Below are 18342 nucleotides of genomic sequence, written 5' to 3' on the forward strand. Positions count from 1 at the left end.
GCTTAGTACATGACCAAATATTTGTGCTGCTATAGGTATTATAAGTCAGTATCAAAGTAAAATTAATGTAGTTATGGAAGTGGTTAAAACATCTTTTGAGATACATAAAAGGAACTCTTAAATTAAAGCTCACCTATGTGAAATGTGATTACAAACAACTGATGGCAGGGTATGCAGATTCTGATTGGTTGAGGCGACGTTATTGACCGCATAAGTACAACAGATCACATATTTAAAGTGTTTGATAATTGTACAATTTCGTGGAATACACGGAAACAAAATAGTCGCCGGTTCCTCAACAGAAGCTGAATATATGCTTATTTGAAGCTATAAGAGAAGCTATTTGGATAAAATCATTATAACATAGTTCTATTCTGATAAAACAGACAATGATGATATATGAAGTTAATAACAGTTGTATTAGCATCGCTAATAATCCTACAAATCACAAACGATATTGTGACGAATTTAGTTAAGTTTTTATGTGTTGATTTGTGTGATGTGATGTGATGTGTTATTTATGTGTTTTTAGTTTAGTTTAGAATTAATAAGAACCCATCTGCCGCATTAGGCACGTCCTGTAAGGGTAGATGTAAGGTTGTATATGTAAATAAATAAGTAAATGTAATAACAAAATACCAGACAACCAGGCAACAGTCTGGAACTGAATGACATGAGGTTTAAAACTCATATATAAAAAAGCCACACTTTTTAAGAAAGCATATTATAAGTTAGAACATTAAGTTCAAGATAAAAATGCTTAGAAATGTGGTGGTCCTGCTCCATAGGACATAACAATATCTAATTAATAACCAAATTAAAATTTTACCAGCTAGTAAAATTGTATTTTTCCTTTGACTATTTGTCTGGTGACAAAATATGTACATATAAAAGTATTAATTAATGTAAAATATGTGAATGTTTATACTTATTACAAGATAAGTTACAAATTACATTAAATGGTATTTGACTCATGCATTTTCGTGAAACATGAAAATTTGAAGCATGAAGCATTTTAATGGTAATTTAATTCTCATATGTTTTTGTTTGTGATTCTACATGACCTTCGCATGCTGTTATTGTATGTATCAATACATATAAACTGTAATAACATACTATGTATTTAAAAAAAAAAAGTAACCATGGAGTTACTTGCCTGTTCTTCTCCATAGGAAGCTACTGTTGGAATGAGCAACTAGAATCAAACTTATTTATGTTTTTGACTTTCATAAGTGCTTGTTATGGTCTAAATGAAGTAAATGTTTTGACTTTGACTTATGATGCAAAGTTTTTAGAATTAAGTTGAACTTAATGTAAATTTTTGAATAATTTCAGTTCAATGATTTTATTAAGAATGCTATTATGTTTATAATCTAAGCTGTTGATCAAAGTTATTGTAATTTGATATGCAGCAGGTACTATTTATGACTGTATAAAGTGTATGTAAATATTGCATATTGTCCTATACTGCAATGTACAAATTGTATTGTATACTTTATATATCAAACAATGTTTAAGGTTCTTCTAACCTACAGACAGACATGTGTTGCTGGGGAGTTTGTTGCGCCACTTCTTCTTCCCAGTAAAAACACATAGGAAGTGGTGAAAGGTGGGCGTTTTGGGGACTGTCTTTTATAAATTCCTGACGTTCAAAAGGTGCTGTTTTGCAGCCAAGTTTGGGTAAACGATTTTTGACTTATGATTGTATAAAATGCTTGTACATTTGAGGGGGGCTGTTGGAATATACGCACGATGTACGTATAATACCTCCTTTACAAATATCCAAGATTATATAAAGCATACCTACTTCAATCATTCGTCAAACATTCAATCATTCAATGTTCACTTTAATCGTACGTTCTTACATTCGAAATATAACAGTCGTTCAGGATACATGTGTTTTCTTTGTCTCACCTGCACCCATATCCAACATCCATACGTACAGAAGTTGACTCTATTCAAAACTTGGTCTTCAAGAAATTCCTTTAAAAGACAATTATATAGATAAATGACTGCATATCTGTTCTAATATTATAAAGATGAAGACTTTGTCTGTTATATTGAACTTGCTAATATCAGGAACTACTATTTTTATTTAAAATTAGCGTCAGATAGACCATTTACCTCAAAAGGCTGTGTATTACTAGGTATGTATCCAAGGCGATCCCGGTGGAAGATAATTTATTTATATCTTTCACTATTGTTTATCTCATCACCGTTCAATAAAGAATATTCTATCAATATTGTAACATGATAGCGTAATTTAATATCTACAAGGAATAAGCTTGTCGTTTGTTATAGAGAATAGGAGAAGGGTATATTATTTGATATTAAATGAGGTTGGATATCGGATGCGTTCTGCCCCATAATACGACCGCACTCAATGTTAAGGAAATAACGTACTGTAACGGCCTTTGGGGAAAATTATTATACGGGAGTAGAATATAATCTACTCTATTGCAAGGATAGTTTGAATGAGAAAACTCTAATATCTGTCAGATCAAATGACGTCGTATCTATAACCATGTATTGCTAGAAAGGAAGTTTGAAAAGTCTAATCCGCTAAACATAAACGAGACATAAAGAGTTATAAAATATAAACAAGATTAGAGTTGTAAAACTTTATCTATGCATTTAAAACGCTTTTATACTGGCGAATTTCCCGCGCGGTTTTTCGGCGCGCTAACTCACGAATCGCACGGGAAAAATTGACAATTACCGGTTTTAGCGATGAAGTTTAGAACGGCGCGAAAATGTTTTGAAGCGCGGAATGTGTCGAGCGTAACACAACCAAAATCCGTTAGCCTGAAAATGCACACAGATACTGATTCCGAGTTTTGTAAGCTTCTGCGTAGTTATAATACGGCTGAAATAAAGACTCGTATGTTACATCAAATGCTTAGAATATTACACCTGCATTCATTTTGGCAATGTTTACTATTTCGTTAGTGAGCGCGTTTATAATACGAACAAGATCCGATTACAGCTTTGTTAAATTAACAGTTCTAAATGTAATGCTACGTTGTTAAGTTGTAAGTATGATAATTTACGCGTCGAGAAAGTTACCTATTCACTCTTTATTATTATAATGAACTAGCTTTTGCCCGCGACTTCGTTCGCATGATATAGTGACTTCCGGCATATTTTTGGTTTGTCCAATAGATGGCGCTATATGTCCGGAATAAATTTTATTTTTTATTTTTATATATTTTTTTTTGAAATAAAAACTATCCTATGTCCTTTCTCAAGTTCCAAACTATGTCTGTACCAAATTTCACACAAATCGGTTCAGTAGTTTAGGCGTGAAGAAAAGACAGACAGACAGACAGACAGACAGACAGAGTTACTTTCACATTTATAATATTAGTTAGGATAAAAAGTTCACATGTGACATACCTACGAACAGTGTTTATATGTAGGTAGGCATGTCACATGTGAAATTTATGCGTTCGTCGAACAGGGATGACGACAAGAATAAACAAGAATTTTCTGTGTAACTTTTTTCCGTCCAACCGCAAAAAACTTTTATCGAAAGGGGCAATTCGCTGGAGGCCACTTGGTGTATTGCAAATCAAGAATGTGACCCACACGACCGTAAAAATACCTCTCAGTTCTCTCGCCTGACGGTGCGGATTTTCTCGATACTCCGCCCGACGTCAATGTACCTACTTGCTGAAAAGGAATTTGCTAGTGAAAGAATTCGAATATAGGTGGATATTTGTAGCTTTAAGAATACTAGGTGTTCATTTACATAATGTAGAATGCTTATTTTATAAGGTGATCGTTGTTTCATTGAAATGGCTAACATTCATTTTGTGTGTTTCGAACTGCCTCGGTGATCTCGGATTCGAGTCCCGGGTCGTGCCGAAATCGCTTTGCGCGTTTTAGAAACTTACACAAAGCAGCCCGTAGTCTGGAAGTTGGTGATTGATTTCCCCACCTCTATCCAGTAGTGTCGGATTGCCGTCCCATCGGGCTATGACGATGAAGGAATAGAGAGTGCATCCGTATCCGCGTAAATGCTTGTGCACTATAATATGTCCTGCACAGTTGGTTGTTCTCCATATGAGAACAGCCGCCGTGGCGGAATTCGTATAGGCATAATTTGTTCGCGAACAATTTCGGTGTAATCTCACCACATTCATTACAAAGGTTATTAAAACAAGTGCATACATTACTGAGTAACTTCATAATTATGTTAATGAATATTTCTAGAAAGTTCTTCAACGAAAACCAAGCCTTTCTTTGTATTCATTAAGTTACCGTTTCCAGAGAACTTTGGAACGAAGGGAAAAATAATCGTTTAATTAAAAGGGATGAAACTTATTAGACGGAGGTTTATTTTTTAATATTGAAAGACAGTTTAGGAGAAGGTAGGATGATAACTCAATTTTTAATAAAATTGCCTTATTAAATTATGGTGTTTGTTGGTGTACTTGCAATTTGTAACATCTGAGCCGTTTTGGTATAATTAATTAAGGAAAAGTCGGAAAAGCCGCTTTTGAGTTTGAGTTTGAATGTAGCCTCTTTTCTTATACCTGTTTTTTCATGCTTTTCTTTAAGTTCTACGAAAGCATAGAGTCACCATCATCGTTAGCTATGATATTAACTAATTCATTTCATCAATTGACTAATTGTATTTAAGTATTGTATTTATTAATTTAAGTTTATTTTTAAAGTCACCCTAAAGATGTTTTGAATATTTTACTGTCCTTCTAGATCAGTCTAACAAGATTTTCTTTAAACCACCTTCTCACTAAACTTATTTTGTAAAGCAGTAAATAGTTGTCATGGCAACCACAATAGTTAGGAACGGCGTATGACAGGTCGTCTGGACAAATCATTGTACCCTACTAAGTATATTTGTTTTTTTTTATTTATTGTTCCTTACCCATAAAGTAAATAATTTAATTTAGCCAAGATATTCGGTGAAAATAACGAGTGAATGTTAACAACATCGAAAATTCTCCATTAATTGAACTTATTATTACTATCGGGTCGAGAAAGTAAGTGTAAAAGTTTAACATAATTATAAGGGGTAACGTAGTTGAGCCAGTTTACCTACAGTTAAAGTAATTACAACATTTTCAGGCAATGCATATTATGAAACTAGTTAGCTTCGTTACCTAGCGGAAAGTACAAATTATTGTTGCCTACACTTGGAGAATATTAATTCTACATATTATTATTAAAACGAATTTGTGTTTTTACCGACTTTGAAAGAGGACGTTTTGCGATTTCAAATATAACATCTCTTTTATTCTCTTTTTCCTTTCGCAGGTATGCTGGAAGAGATTTCTTAAGAAATAAGCATTACCTTTGTAAATTCTTTCTTTCCTGTCATCTTTCTCTATTATGTGTGTGTACAAAATTTGTAAATAAAAATAAAAAATAAATAAACTGAGCAGAGATGAAAAATGAATAATGACCGATAAGTTTAACTAACTTCAAAAAAAGGAGGTTCTCAGTTGAACGTGTGTGTAGGTATGTTATCTATGTACGTTTACGTGTGATTATATCACTATTGGCTAAACCGATTTTGATACGTTTTTCGGCATAGAATTGTCAGATTAATTAGGGGACAGTTTTACTTAACAACGTTTTTTTTTTTCATTTAATATCTTTGTTCAATTATAGGTAATTTATCAGCTCCTCACAGTTTACAGAAAACTAGTTTTGCTCAAAGTGGTTTTCTAAAACCTCTACTATTTTCTCAGCCGAAAGTTTCTCAACGAAAATTTAATGGAATGTAAAGATTTGATAATCTTTCAGTGTTTACTGAAATTCTTAACGGTTTGGTTATTTTAGTAGATTTAAAAGCTTCTGTTGTATTAATAACAATTCAGTGAGCTTGTTCATCTAGTTCAGGGATGGCGAACCTTTATTGACTTGCGTGCCAAATCAAGTAAAAAACATAACTACAATTATAGAGGCGTGCCTTTATGACAAATAGTTAACACCGTTTGATTTAAAAGATTATGAAGAAGAGACTTGTCTTTGATTCGAAAATTTTCATAAAAAATATTAACATTAGCGCTCAGATATCTTAATAAAATAGGCTCTCTTCGGGATATGGGAAATAGTTGTCATGTGATCTGATTGAATGCACGAGTTCGTGGTTATGGTACATAATTTCAATTGAAAACTTGCAAAATAATGGCGTGCCCAAATTATTTAGCTGCGTGCCACCACGGGCACGCGTGCCATTGGTTCGCCATCCCTGATCTAGTTGTTCATCACATTAGTTTTAAGACGTTTACAATAATGTTCACTATTTAAACTTATCGGGTTAACCCATCTGTCAAAATTATCGGCCATCTTGTTCCAAGTGTGTTGATTAAACAGTACTATTTCAAGTATCACAACTACTACTACTTGCATATTTTTACTTGGCGGATTTTATCGCTCGTTTGTGCCGTGAATAAGTAACAAACATGTAAGTACAATAACAAAATTTCGTCCATATAATTGTTGCCTATTGTAAATTCTATCGTCCCCTACTTTAATAACTAGTCAATATCCTGCCGAAGAAATACAAACATATTATTTCCACTACATCGCTCAATTTCAAATATCTCACCCCATCATCCTCCGAGCCTTTTTCCCAACTATGTTGGGGTCGGCTTCCAGTCTAACCGGATGTAGCTGGGTATAAGGGTATAATGCTTTACAAGTTCAAATATCTTACCCCCTTGTTAATAAACAAGTACTAAAGTTACAGAAAAACATAATAAGATAAGAATAACCGTTCATTTTCATACATTTAAGATCGTATTAACTTTTCTCTGAGCTAATTATTAAGTGGGTTAATTAATATCCTGCTTAAACGTAGGTAACAGAGTTTCACTCAATAGCTTCACTATAAAATAAACTAATAATATCGTCTTTGCTCAACTCAGCACAAAATCATTCACTTAAACTTGGCTGCAAAACTGCACTTTTGGAAGAAACATCATTGTATTTTAAGACCTAATTGTAACCACATTTCAAGCAAATAAATTAATTCTAATTTTAATTCAAAATTCACAAGAGACAGCCCCCAAAACACCCACCCTACAATACTTCCTATAAGTTTATGCTAGGAGGAAGAAGAGGCGCAACAAACTCCCCAATAACACAGGTTTTTTCTGTAGGTTAGAAGAACCTTTCAACTAAGTAACTCAAAAGAAACCAATACTTAATATCCTGTTTAAAACTAGGTCACACATTTTCACTCATTAAAGAAACCTGTAATATATTCCTCTAAGTTCAACACCTGTTCGCGACTTGGCTCAACTCATAGCTTAGTGACTTCACCTAACTTGAAACAATAGACTATCTATGTGGCTTGAGGAAACTGAAACAGATGTGCAATATTTATGTTAATGTCTTTTGGAACTTATAGTGAACGAGTTAAGGTCGAATATCGATAGTGTAATAGATGTTTTATTTTATTAAGGGCGATGTGTGTGTCTGGGTATATGTGCATGTACATTGTATTTGCATGACCCAGCAACTCGGAACCTCTACTAATCGTTTCCAAGTTACTTATACAAAGACAATGTGCATACATTTACACAGACATGTCTGGTGCAACAGCTTTCGTGTAAAAAAAATACAAACATTGGAATTGAGATCCTATTCCTTTTTGGGAAACTGGATATAAAATATAATAACGTGCGTTACGTACGAACATGTATTGATAGTATTTCAGTTCTCTATTTATAAATATACTTACACTGAGTTATTCAGGTCCCGGTATTTTCAGGTTGTAAAGTCTAAAAGTCTATCTACGGAACGTTTACCGATTTGTCAGATGTATGACATATATTACCAATTTCAATAATCCCTAAATAGAATTGCCGAATTTGATATAATAAATAGATCTGTTAGCAGGTTTGTATTATTCCGAAAATAATAATTTAAAAAATCTTTTAAACAGCTTTAAAACTATCTGATTTAAAAAACTATATTTCATCAGAAGGGTGTTAATATTTTTTTGTTCAGTCATTTCTTAAGTAAGTCTTACTCATAATATCTAAGGGGAAAAAATACTTTTAAAAGTTGCTAAAGTTGAAACAAAGTTTGACAAGTTCATGACGCTTATTACAAGGGAACGAAGTTTGTTATATGACTACATTATATGTACTGCGACTTTTCATTCACTTTCAATTAATCGGCCTATCCTTTTTGACCCACTTAACAAGAGAGGTGCTCAGTATAATCCGTACGTTATCATCTCACGTTTAGCTGTTCGCTACGATTGCTTTGCTTCGGTAAACGGAATTCGGTTCTAAACGTTGGCCGATTTTGAAAACGGTACTTACTGAAAAATATGGCAAAAAATAAAGGATTTCCAAAAACATAGAAAATTAAAAATTATTTTTATATAGCTTTAGAGATACTGTGATAAAATAAACACAGCACAAACCTCTTGATACCGACTTCTACACCAATTTTAGATAACATAATTATGTATATTTCACACTTTGCTCTGCTTCAATTTAGCTCAAGTTTTGAATCTAGCTTTTGATTTACTGTTTTTTAAATTGACTGGTGGCTAATTGACTGGCTGGTGGGTATAGGTATAATAAAGTGCCCAGGGACTAGAAATATGATTTACTTACGCGTTATTTACTTGTCGTTAATAAAAAGTTATTATAAATTAAAAAAAAGAAACTTACCAGTTAGTAGTGATATTTTAATCATCATTAACGGCGGCTTGGAAAACTTTTTGAAAAGGTTCAAACTTTGGTAAAAGTTCACGATTAAAACTGAATTTAATGTTATTTTATTTAGGTGTATATTTTTGAATTTTTTCATAAACAATTACCTACACAGAAACTTCCCGAAATATACGTATGAAACCGAGTGAAATAACTAGTACGTAAAATAGATCCTCAAACGAGCATTGTATTCGATACAAAATCCCGATTAATCGGTACAACGCAACTCGATTTATCGGCACAGCAGAATAGCCACTCCAGATCTGATTGGAATAGTACCGCCAATGCAGGAATTACCCCATTTTACACGTATTTTATACACTAGCTTTCGCCAGTGCATTCACCCGCGTACTGTGGGAACAACGTAGCATACCTGCATGAAAAGTAGGCAATAGCGACAATTGCCTTCCTCGATAAATGGTCTAAGTCACAGTTTATAATTTTTTGTAATTATTTTAAAACCTGACCTTCCAAAAGTGCCGATTTATATTCATGTAAAGTCGGCTGTAAATCAAAATTAATTAATAAGGCACTTTTCAGAAATAATAGATAACCGACGATAAGACGTTTTTTAAAGAAATGCGTTCAAGCAAACAAACAAACTCTCCTAGCTTTATATAAGCATATCTATGGGATTTGTTTATCACTTTAATAGCATTTGAATTCGCTGTTATAGTTTGCATTATAAAGCGTGCTACCTATAATTAATATCAAGCTGAATAATGACGATACCACACAATGGCTTTTGACATCACAGTGAAATCCTACCTTTATTTGTTTGTATTGTTCAGACAATACTATAGGGGTATCACTTTTGTTATCAATACGGGAATACGGAACTGAATGTATTAATTAATCATCCTCCTATGTAATAAGTGGACAGAATTTCAGCGCTTTCATACTAGTGAATTTTCCACTCGGATTTTCCAAACGGCAATGTATACACGCGACAGCAAACAATTATAGATATTTTTGCTCGGAATGTGACTCGCATATTATTATGTATACTTATGCCATCTTATGCTCAGTTTAAATACGCACGACAGATTTTTCCGCTATGAAAATGTCGGGCATAATATGCGCTCGATTTTTCTACGTGCTTGCTTTTTAAATCGTCTTTAACATGAAATTCGTATTTCTCAAAGAGAGTGTGAAATTGCGAGAAACTTACACCTTAGCGTCAAAGGGAATGAATTATAATAAAAAAGAATGGAAATTGTATCCTGAAGACAAAGCGATTACACTCGCTCCGTGTGAAGTGGTGAATATGAAAGATATCGTAGTTTACGCTAGGATAGAACTTCGCAAAAATTCTCGGAATCAATTTGGGTAAAACCGTATTAATAAGAGTTTTATTTTATTTTAGATAGGTACAGTTTTAAATAAATTTATTAACAAATATTATGTAAAAACACTGTAGAAATTGACTTTTTTTTATACAAATTAGTAATAATGTTTACGTCATTATGGCAGTATTAAGTTGGGAATATAGATGGCGTTGTTGTCGTGTCCCAATAAGCTACTTACTTATCCGCGTGCACGAAATAATTCCCTCCGGACTTGGGCAAGGCCTTACGAAAACAGCTGGTATCTTATAAATTAACTAAATCGTCTTTTCCAAACTTTGGGGTCGACCAATCTATCTAGATACTCAAATGAGGTTGAATATCAATATAGGCTTCAAGCGATTGCCATCTGACCTCCGTAACTCAATTAGTGGGCACTTATTAGTATTCTGAAGAGCTACCAGTTATCAGACCCTGTGTTCTGGCTTTTGTTTATATTTGCATGACAATAGACTCTTAGGGGCAATAATAATCAAGTCTTGTTATGAAGTTATGTACTAGTGCTTTGTTGCGGCGATGCTCGTTCTGTAATTATGTAATTTAGAGATATCGGTATAATCATCGGCAAGGATATTGAGCCCTGACCTTCACCTACGCAGAAGTAATTTATTGGATTATTATAGTGTACAGTGCGCAAAGCGATCCCCACTCTTCCGCTGAAAGCTCATTATCTGTGTCAATAACTACATCTATATCAGTTTATTATTACGTGTTAATGAATAATAAAAATGAGCATTTCCCAAACATTTGTTGCAGTCTCCAACAAAGCTTAAAACTAAAACCTCATCTAATTAACTGTCACATTGCTAAGAATTACATAAGTCGAAAACAATGTTTTTGTTCTTACTTTTTTAGGGTTCCGTAGCCAAAATGGCAAAAACGGAACCCTTATAGTTTCGTCATGTCCGTCTGTCCGTCTGTCCGTCTGTCCGTCTGTCACAGCCGATTTACTCGGAAACTATAAGTACTACAGTGATGAAATTTGATGGGAATATGTGTTGTATGAACCGCTACAAAAATATGACACTAAATAGTAAAAAAAAGAATTGGGGGTGGGGCCCCCCATACATGTAACTGAGGGATGAAATTTTTTTTTTCGATGTACATACCCGTGTGGGGTATCAATGGAAAGGTCTTTTAAAATGATATAAAGTTTTCTAAAAAACATTTTTCTTAAAGTGAACGGTTTTTGAGATATCAGCTCTCAAAGTCGTAAAAAGTATGTCCCCCCCCCTCTATTTTTATAACTACGGGGTATAAAATTCTAAAAAAAATAGAGGTGATGCATGCTAATTAACTCTTTCAACGATTTTTGGTTTGATCAAAGTACCTCTTATAGTTTTTGAGATAGGTTGATTTAACTGTAATTTACGGAACCCTTCGTGCACGAGTCCGACTCGCACTTGGCCGGTTTTTTCTTTACACATTTTTGGGATAACAGACAAACACACTTATCTACCATTTATTATTTGTAATGAGATACTTTAAGTGTGCTCCCAGTTACGAAAACAGTTTGAGATCCCTAAAATAAATAACTTTTCAAACAAGAAGTGTGAAATCGTAAACTTTGTCGTTATGCGGAGGAAAACTCAACTTTTATGAAATTCAGATGTCTGGAATAAACGATACTCGAATTCCTGATGATTATTCGTGAAAGTTCAGAAATTATGTTAAATTAAATTTGGTACATGTCTCATTATCAGTGGTCGGAATAGGTAGAGCTATTTGGGGTGAATGACCGCAAACATTGATATTAACATGGACATGCCTCTGAAATCCCGGGATTTTGAAATTGTCGATTGATTTAAGTGAGTTAATATGGGTAAGTGGGCAGTTATGAGCAGGTATACTTCGGCCGTTCAGAGAATGCGTTCCTGACACCTATCAGTTAGTCACGACTAGTGATGGGCACAACATAACACTGAGTTCGTTACCGTTCCTTCAAAATGAACCGCCGCATTATTTTAAGATTATTTTCGTTTTAAATTGGCGGAATCATTTGTTTTATATTTTAGTTATTTAAGTGGAAACCAAAAAAAGGTAATATTCATATAATAAAATTGTTTTATTTATTCTTTGTTACAAGTACATTGAATTGAATGTGCGAACAGAATATTAATCAGACTCCGATTTGCTTGAGGAGGTGGTGTCTTCATCATCATCTTCGCCTACATGTATAATTATATTATTATCAATAACAGAATCAATCCTGATATCTCGGTCTAACAAAAGCCGGGTAATCAAATAAAAACAGATCGAAAACACTTGAAAAACGTGGTCTATGCGCACGAAACGACAACGGACGACTGTTTTAGCGTCACAAAATGGCGGCCCATAACGCCATTTGGGGTTACCATTTTTAATCTAAGTATAAAAATGCGGTTTGGTCATAGTTTTATTTTTATATTTCATAAACGTTATAATTAAGTCTTATAGTCCATTATTTTCCAATTCTTAAAAAGAAAATCAAAACGTATTATTTTATATTATAACTGTATAAGAACAGATTACGATACTTGCCTGTTATTTTTAGCACAGCACTACAAAATATAAACCGCTGACATAACCTTGTAATAGCGCAGTATAGATTTAGAAAAATATTGTTTACCAAGTTATTTGACACTCAGTTTGGCACAAAATTATAACATTCATTGATTATTGATATAATAATGTTGTTTTAATGCTCCTCAATTGTTAAAACGGTAAACAACCAGCAAAAATATTTTTATCGTAACTGCAACGCCATTGCAAAGTTACGTCGTCAGTTCAATCGCGACGTGTCAGGAACGCATTCTCTGAATGGCCGAACTATAGTAGGTGAGCACCCAAACAGTATATACTTACTTATAAACACACACAGGGATCCTGGAACGTTGTTAGAGGTAGCTTCGTGAAATATGAATTAATTAAGTAAAACTGTTTGAAACGATACTAAATATACTTTACTGCACAAGGAAATATTAAATGCCTACACAATACAGAATAGAAAAAGATAATATCGCTGCCACCGGCTGGAGGTACGCGACGGCTGAGGGGGAGCGCGAGGGGAGTGCTAGCGCCGGGTTTACGCGGGCAGCGGGAGGGGCGCGGGATCGGCGGGCACGAGCGCTCGCCTGCGCCGCTGCGAGCGAGACGGCGCTTCTCATTTTACCACGGCGGTGACGCCGCATTTTGTTATTTCGTATTTATTGTAATTAATGTAATACACAATTGTCAAATCAGTCTACGAGTTTTCCTGACCAGCTCCTGCTACACTAAGTTATCGATACATCAAGAACAAACCAATTTATCTCTCTTTTATTATTATATGTTTATGCTCCATGTTGCCAACCCGTCGTAAGCGCTGTTTTCGTCGCTTATTTTTTGTCTCTTTCTATCTTAAAACGTCTAAAGTATTAGCTGTCTCACTTATACAAATACAGGTACAGCGGGCTTCACTCACTCTTTTGTTTCGGCTTGTAGAGTGCGCACGTGTGATTTATTGTGTTCCTTATTTTATTTGACGTTGGCTTGTTAACTGGTTTCTGGAATCTTACTAACACGAATACTTTGGCTTGGATTTACGAATTTTGATTTGTTTTTTGCGGACTGGATACATTTGAAACTGTTTATTTGATTTACCTACCACATTTGGGTAAGTGTTTTTTATTTTTATAATATCTACAAAGGACATTTAGTGAAAAAGTAAAGTAATTGTCCTCTGCTAAATACATATTTTTTCAGGCTTCCGAAGTTCCAAAGGAAGCTTTATAGTTTTGCCTTGTCCGTCTGTTTGTCACAGCCAATTTTGATATACAAAAGTTTGAAGTGGAATTTTTCGTTAGTGACCTGAGTAGCAGGGAACTTGTTTACGTAAATTGTGCTCTTCCGCTACCCTACACCTTGTAGGTGATCCGACACGCACCTGACCGCTTTTTTCTAATATAATCTTGTGTTAAAAGCTAAGTCAATTACAATACAAGGTGGACTAAGTCCTCCCCCTCGCACACCCCTTCAAGTACCGCGTTTTCCCACAATAACCATTTTCATTGGCTATTGACTGCTCTTACCTAAATATTTTCGGACATGAGCTTGACAGTGTTCTATCTGATTGTCTTAATCGGCTAACAAAATGCATTTGAATTATGTATCTCATACTTACTGTGCAATTGTGCAACTGTGTGTGGAACAATTTTTCGTGAATTTTTCACACCGTTTTTATTTCGACTATTTATTGGAAAGATTTTAACTGTTTACTATTGTTTTAGGGCGATAAACAAGAAAAGCCAAAAATGCCAAATATCAAGGAAGAAACAGTACAAAAGTGGATATCCGAATATCCAGAGCTGTTATACGACCACGCTAGTCGTTCAATATATTGCTCGAAGTGCGAGAGCCATATAACGGCGAAAAAATGTAACATCAATAGACATGTCGAAGGAGCCGTGCACAAGGGAACGTTTAAACGGCCTCCGGAGGAATTTTATTCCGACCTGATCAAGTTTCTGGTTCTGTGCAATATTCCCTGGTCGCAGATGAAAAATCCAGCATTCAAGGAGTTTTTTCAGAAATATATCTGTACTGTTTGTTGTTGTACTTGTACTAGTCGTAAAGTACCCGATGAGTCGCTGTTACGAAAAGTATATTTAGATAAAGTTTTTACTAACAAAATCAAAACAATTTATGAAAAAAATCAAACTGAAAAATTGTGGATATCATTAGACGAGACAACAGATTTTTTAGGTAGAAATATTGTACATTTTTTGATAAAACCATTGCATGAGAATATCTCAAATCGGCCATATTTAATTGCCTGCAAGATGTTAGAGGTGGTTAATGGACAAACCATTGCCAACTTTGTAATACAGTGTCTTGAAAATCTATGGCAAAACTCGTTTGAAGAAAAAGTTGATAATATTTTAATACTATGTACTGATAGTGTAGCATATATGATATCTGCAGGGCAAAAATTGAAATGCTATTTACCACAATTAAAACATGTAACATGTTTTGCTCACGCACTTCATCGTGTTTCTGAGCAAATTCGAATGGAATATAATGATGTGGATATTTTGATATCAAATGTAAAAAAAATATTTCTAAAAGCGCCAAGCCGTGTTCGCATTTTTAAAAGAAAATACCCTGACTTACCACTACCTCCACAACCAATTATTACAAGGTGGGGTACTTGGTTGGAGGCAGCATCATACTACGCAAAACATTTTGATGCAATAAAAGATGTTTTGTCTCATTTATGCAGCTCTGATGCAATAGCTATCCGAAACGCGAAAAACATATTACAAAAAGAAAACATACAAAACGAGTTACAATATATAGATGAATATTTTTCAGTTATACCGTTTGCTTTAAAAGAATTACAAAAGCACCACTTGACGCTAAGTGATTCATTTTTAATATTAGATACAGTCAGAACTTGTATAAATGAGTGTGCATCAGAAAATATTAAAAATAAAATTGAAAAAGTTATAGAAAGAAATCCGGATATAGATATATTACGAGAATGGAGTGAAAAAATTGTAAGAAATGAAACAGATGACCAAATTTTATTGAAATGCAAATTTGCTCCAATGACCTCAACAGATGTCGAACGTTCATTTTCCATATATAAATGGATTATGGATGTAAAAAGAAATACATTAAAAATGGATAATATAGAAAAACTGATGGTCATTTATTTCAATTCCGTAGATGGTGATGGGTTTTTCAGCGAAGAATTGGTAGACGATGAAACATCATCGTCTACCGGTTTAGAATAATTTAATAAAAAGATTAAATTAATAAAAAAATAGTTATTTATTTTCATCACGCGCAGTAGCGTGAAGTCTTTCATTTACGAGCATGTCAAGAGCTTCTAGGAATAGAAAGTGTATCGTAAAGTTTTGTTACTAATCGTTAAAGATTAACATAAGGAAACGGCTTCACGTCACTGCGAGTCGTGAAAATACCTACTCTCTATCAATGTTTTCAATACGACGGCGTTATTAATGCTGAAAATGTCATAATTACATTTTTACGAATGATATAGTACAAAGTTCTTTATGCATATTTTTGTAATTTATTTGCTACTTACTACTTTAGTTAAGTATATTTATATATCGTTGTAGACAGACCAACCAGTAATGTCAACTGTTTTGAAAATTAAATAATATATCTAACTCGATCATCGCATTTTATTTATATTCCATGTCTCCTATTTACTATAGTAAACTAATAAAAGTGGATTATCCATTTAAATATAATGTTCTAATTAAGCACTGACAAAAGAAAGTACTTAGTTGTTTTTTTTTTAATTTCGATAATTCCCGGAATTTTTGGAAATATTTGGCATATCTATGTTATGTCCGCATGTAGCAAATAACAAAAATACTTCTACTTATTCCTATAAAAACTACTTGAACAATGTTTTTTTAATTCCAAGAATTCCCGGGATTCCGGGAAATATTTGGCATATCCATGTTATGTCCTCATGTCGCAAGTAGCCAAAATAGCTCTACCTATTCCGACCACTGCTCATTATCATAAGCAAGCACAGATTGGTAAAATCGTTATTTTCTTCTCAACTACGGAGTTTAATTGAGAGGTGAAAATAGAGATTTTTTGTTTGTTTGAACGTTACGCGTTTGTCGACAAACATTTGGACTCTTCGGAAAGTTCTATGGTCAACCCTAAGAAACCTACGAAACTGAGCAAAATAAATAACTTTAGTGTCAAAGTACGTTTGCTACAAAAAAAGTTAAGAAAGTGACATACGGCTCGCACTAGGAATGAAAACGTAAAAAAAAAACAATTGTTTAACTCCGTCACTCTTTTACAATATTTTATTTTTATTGACTTACTATACTAAAATTTTTTGATGTCATCATCATCATCATCATCAGCCTATCGCAGTCCACTGCTGGACATAGGCCTCTCCAAGTGCACGCCACTGAGATCGATTTTCAGCTTTGATTTTTGATGTAAATAATCAAAATTTCCTACAAAAAACTTTAAGTCACAACTTTTACCTACCAGGAAGCATCTTAGTTTCCCCTATTTACCTAATATAAATATCTTGGTCCCCATTGCCAGCGTTGAGTGACAAAAGATGGGCGCGTGACACAGTCGCGATACTGTCAGTCATGTGTCGAACTGCCAAACTAATTCCTAGAGGAAATGCCTTATGTTCTCCTAAACTAACTTAAAGTCTGTCCTAAAGTCTTCAACGACTTATAGTTCGGCCATTCAGAGAATGCGTTCCTGACACGTCGCGATTGAACTGACGACGTAACTTTGCAATGGCGTTGCAGTTACGATAAAAATATTTTTGCTGGTTGTTTACCGTTTTAACAATTGAGGAGCATTAAAACAACATTATTATATCAATAATCAATGAATGTTATAATTTTGTGCCAAACTGAGTGTCAAATAACTTGGTAAACAATATTTTTCTAAATCTATACTGCGCTATTACAAGGTTATGTCAGCGGTTTATATTTTGTAGTGCTGTGCTAAAAATAACAGGCAAGTATCGTAATCTGTTCTTATACAGTTATAATATAAAATAATACGTTTGATTTTCTTTTTAAGAATTGGAAAATAATGGACTATAAGACTTAATTATAACGTTTATGAAATATAAAAATAAAACTATGACCAAACCGCATTTTTATACTTAGATTAAAAATGGTAACCCCAAATGGCGTTATGGGCCGCCATTTTGTGACGCTAAAACAGTCGTCCGTTGTCGTTTCGTGCGCATAGACCACGTTTTTCAAGTGTTTTCGATCTTTTTTTATTTGATTACCCGGCTTTTGTTAGACCGAGATATCAGGATTGATTCTGTTATTGATAATAATATAATTATACATGTAGGCGAAGATGATGATGAAGACACCACCTCCTCAAGCAAATCGGAGTCTGATTAATATTCTGTTCGCACATTCAATTCAATGTACTTGTAACAAAGAATAAATAAAACAATTTTATTATATGAATATTACCTTTTTTTGGTTTCCACTTAAATAACTAAAATATAAAACAAATGATTCCGCCAATTTAAAACGAAAATAATCTTAAAATAATGCGGCGGTTCATTTTGAAGGAACGGTAACGAACTCAGTGTTATGTTGTGCCCATCACTAGTCGTGACTAACTGATAGGTGTCAGGAACGCATTCTCTGAACGGCCGAAGTATAGTTTAGGAGAACATAAGGCATTTGGGAATGCAACAACTTTTATGCAAAAAGGAAAATCTACATTTTGAGGTAATACATGAGCCAATGACACAAAAACTTTTTAACGTCAGTTTAAGA

General features: G+C 33.9%; 2 protein-coding genes across 2 annotated transcripts in view; both read left to right on the forward strand.

Moving 5' to 3' along the window:
- LOC124636752 (adipokinetic hormone/corazonin-related peptide receptor variant I-like) overlaps positions 1-18342 on the forward strand; it is a 137254-nt gene that overhangs the window by 37081 nt on the left and 81831 nt on the right. The window lies entirely within an intron of this gene.
- On the forward strand, positions 12957-16211 carry LOC124637074. Its single transcript, XM_047173395.1, has 2 exons — positions 12957-13685; positions 14299-16211. The coding sequence occupies exon 2, from the start codon at positions 14323-14325 to the stop codon at positions 15805-15807; it is 1485 nt and encodes a 494-aa protein (XP_047029351.1). The 5' UTR covers positions 12957-13685; positions 14299-14322; the 3' UTR covers positions 15808-16211.

The sequence above is a fragment of the Helicoverpa zea genome, chromosome 15, assembly GCF_022581195.2.
Source record: "Helicoverpa zea isolate HzStark_Cry1AcR chromosome 15, ilHelZeax1.1, whole genome shotgun sequence".
NCBI classification, from domain to species: Eukaryota; Metazoa; Arthropoda; class Insecta; order Lepidoptera; family Noctuidae; genus Helicoverpa; species Helicoverpa zea.

Coding starts and splice junctions, on each gene's coding strand:
- LOC124637074 (XM_047173395.1), top strand. CDS start 14,323: ATGCCAAATATCAAGGAAGAAACAGTACAAAAGTGGATATCCGAATAT.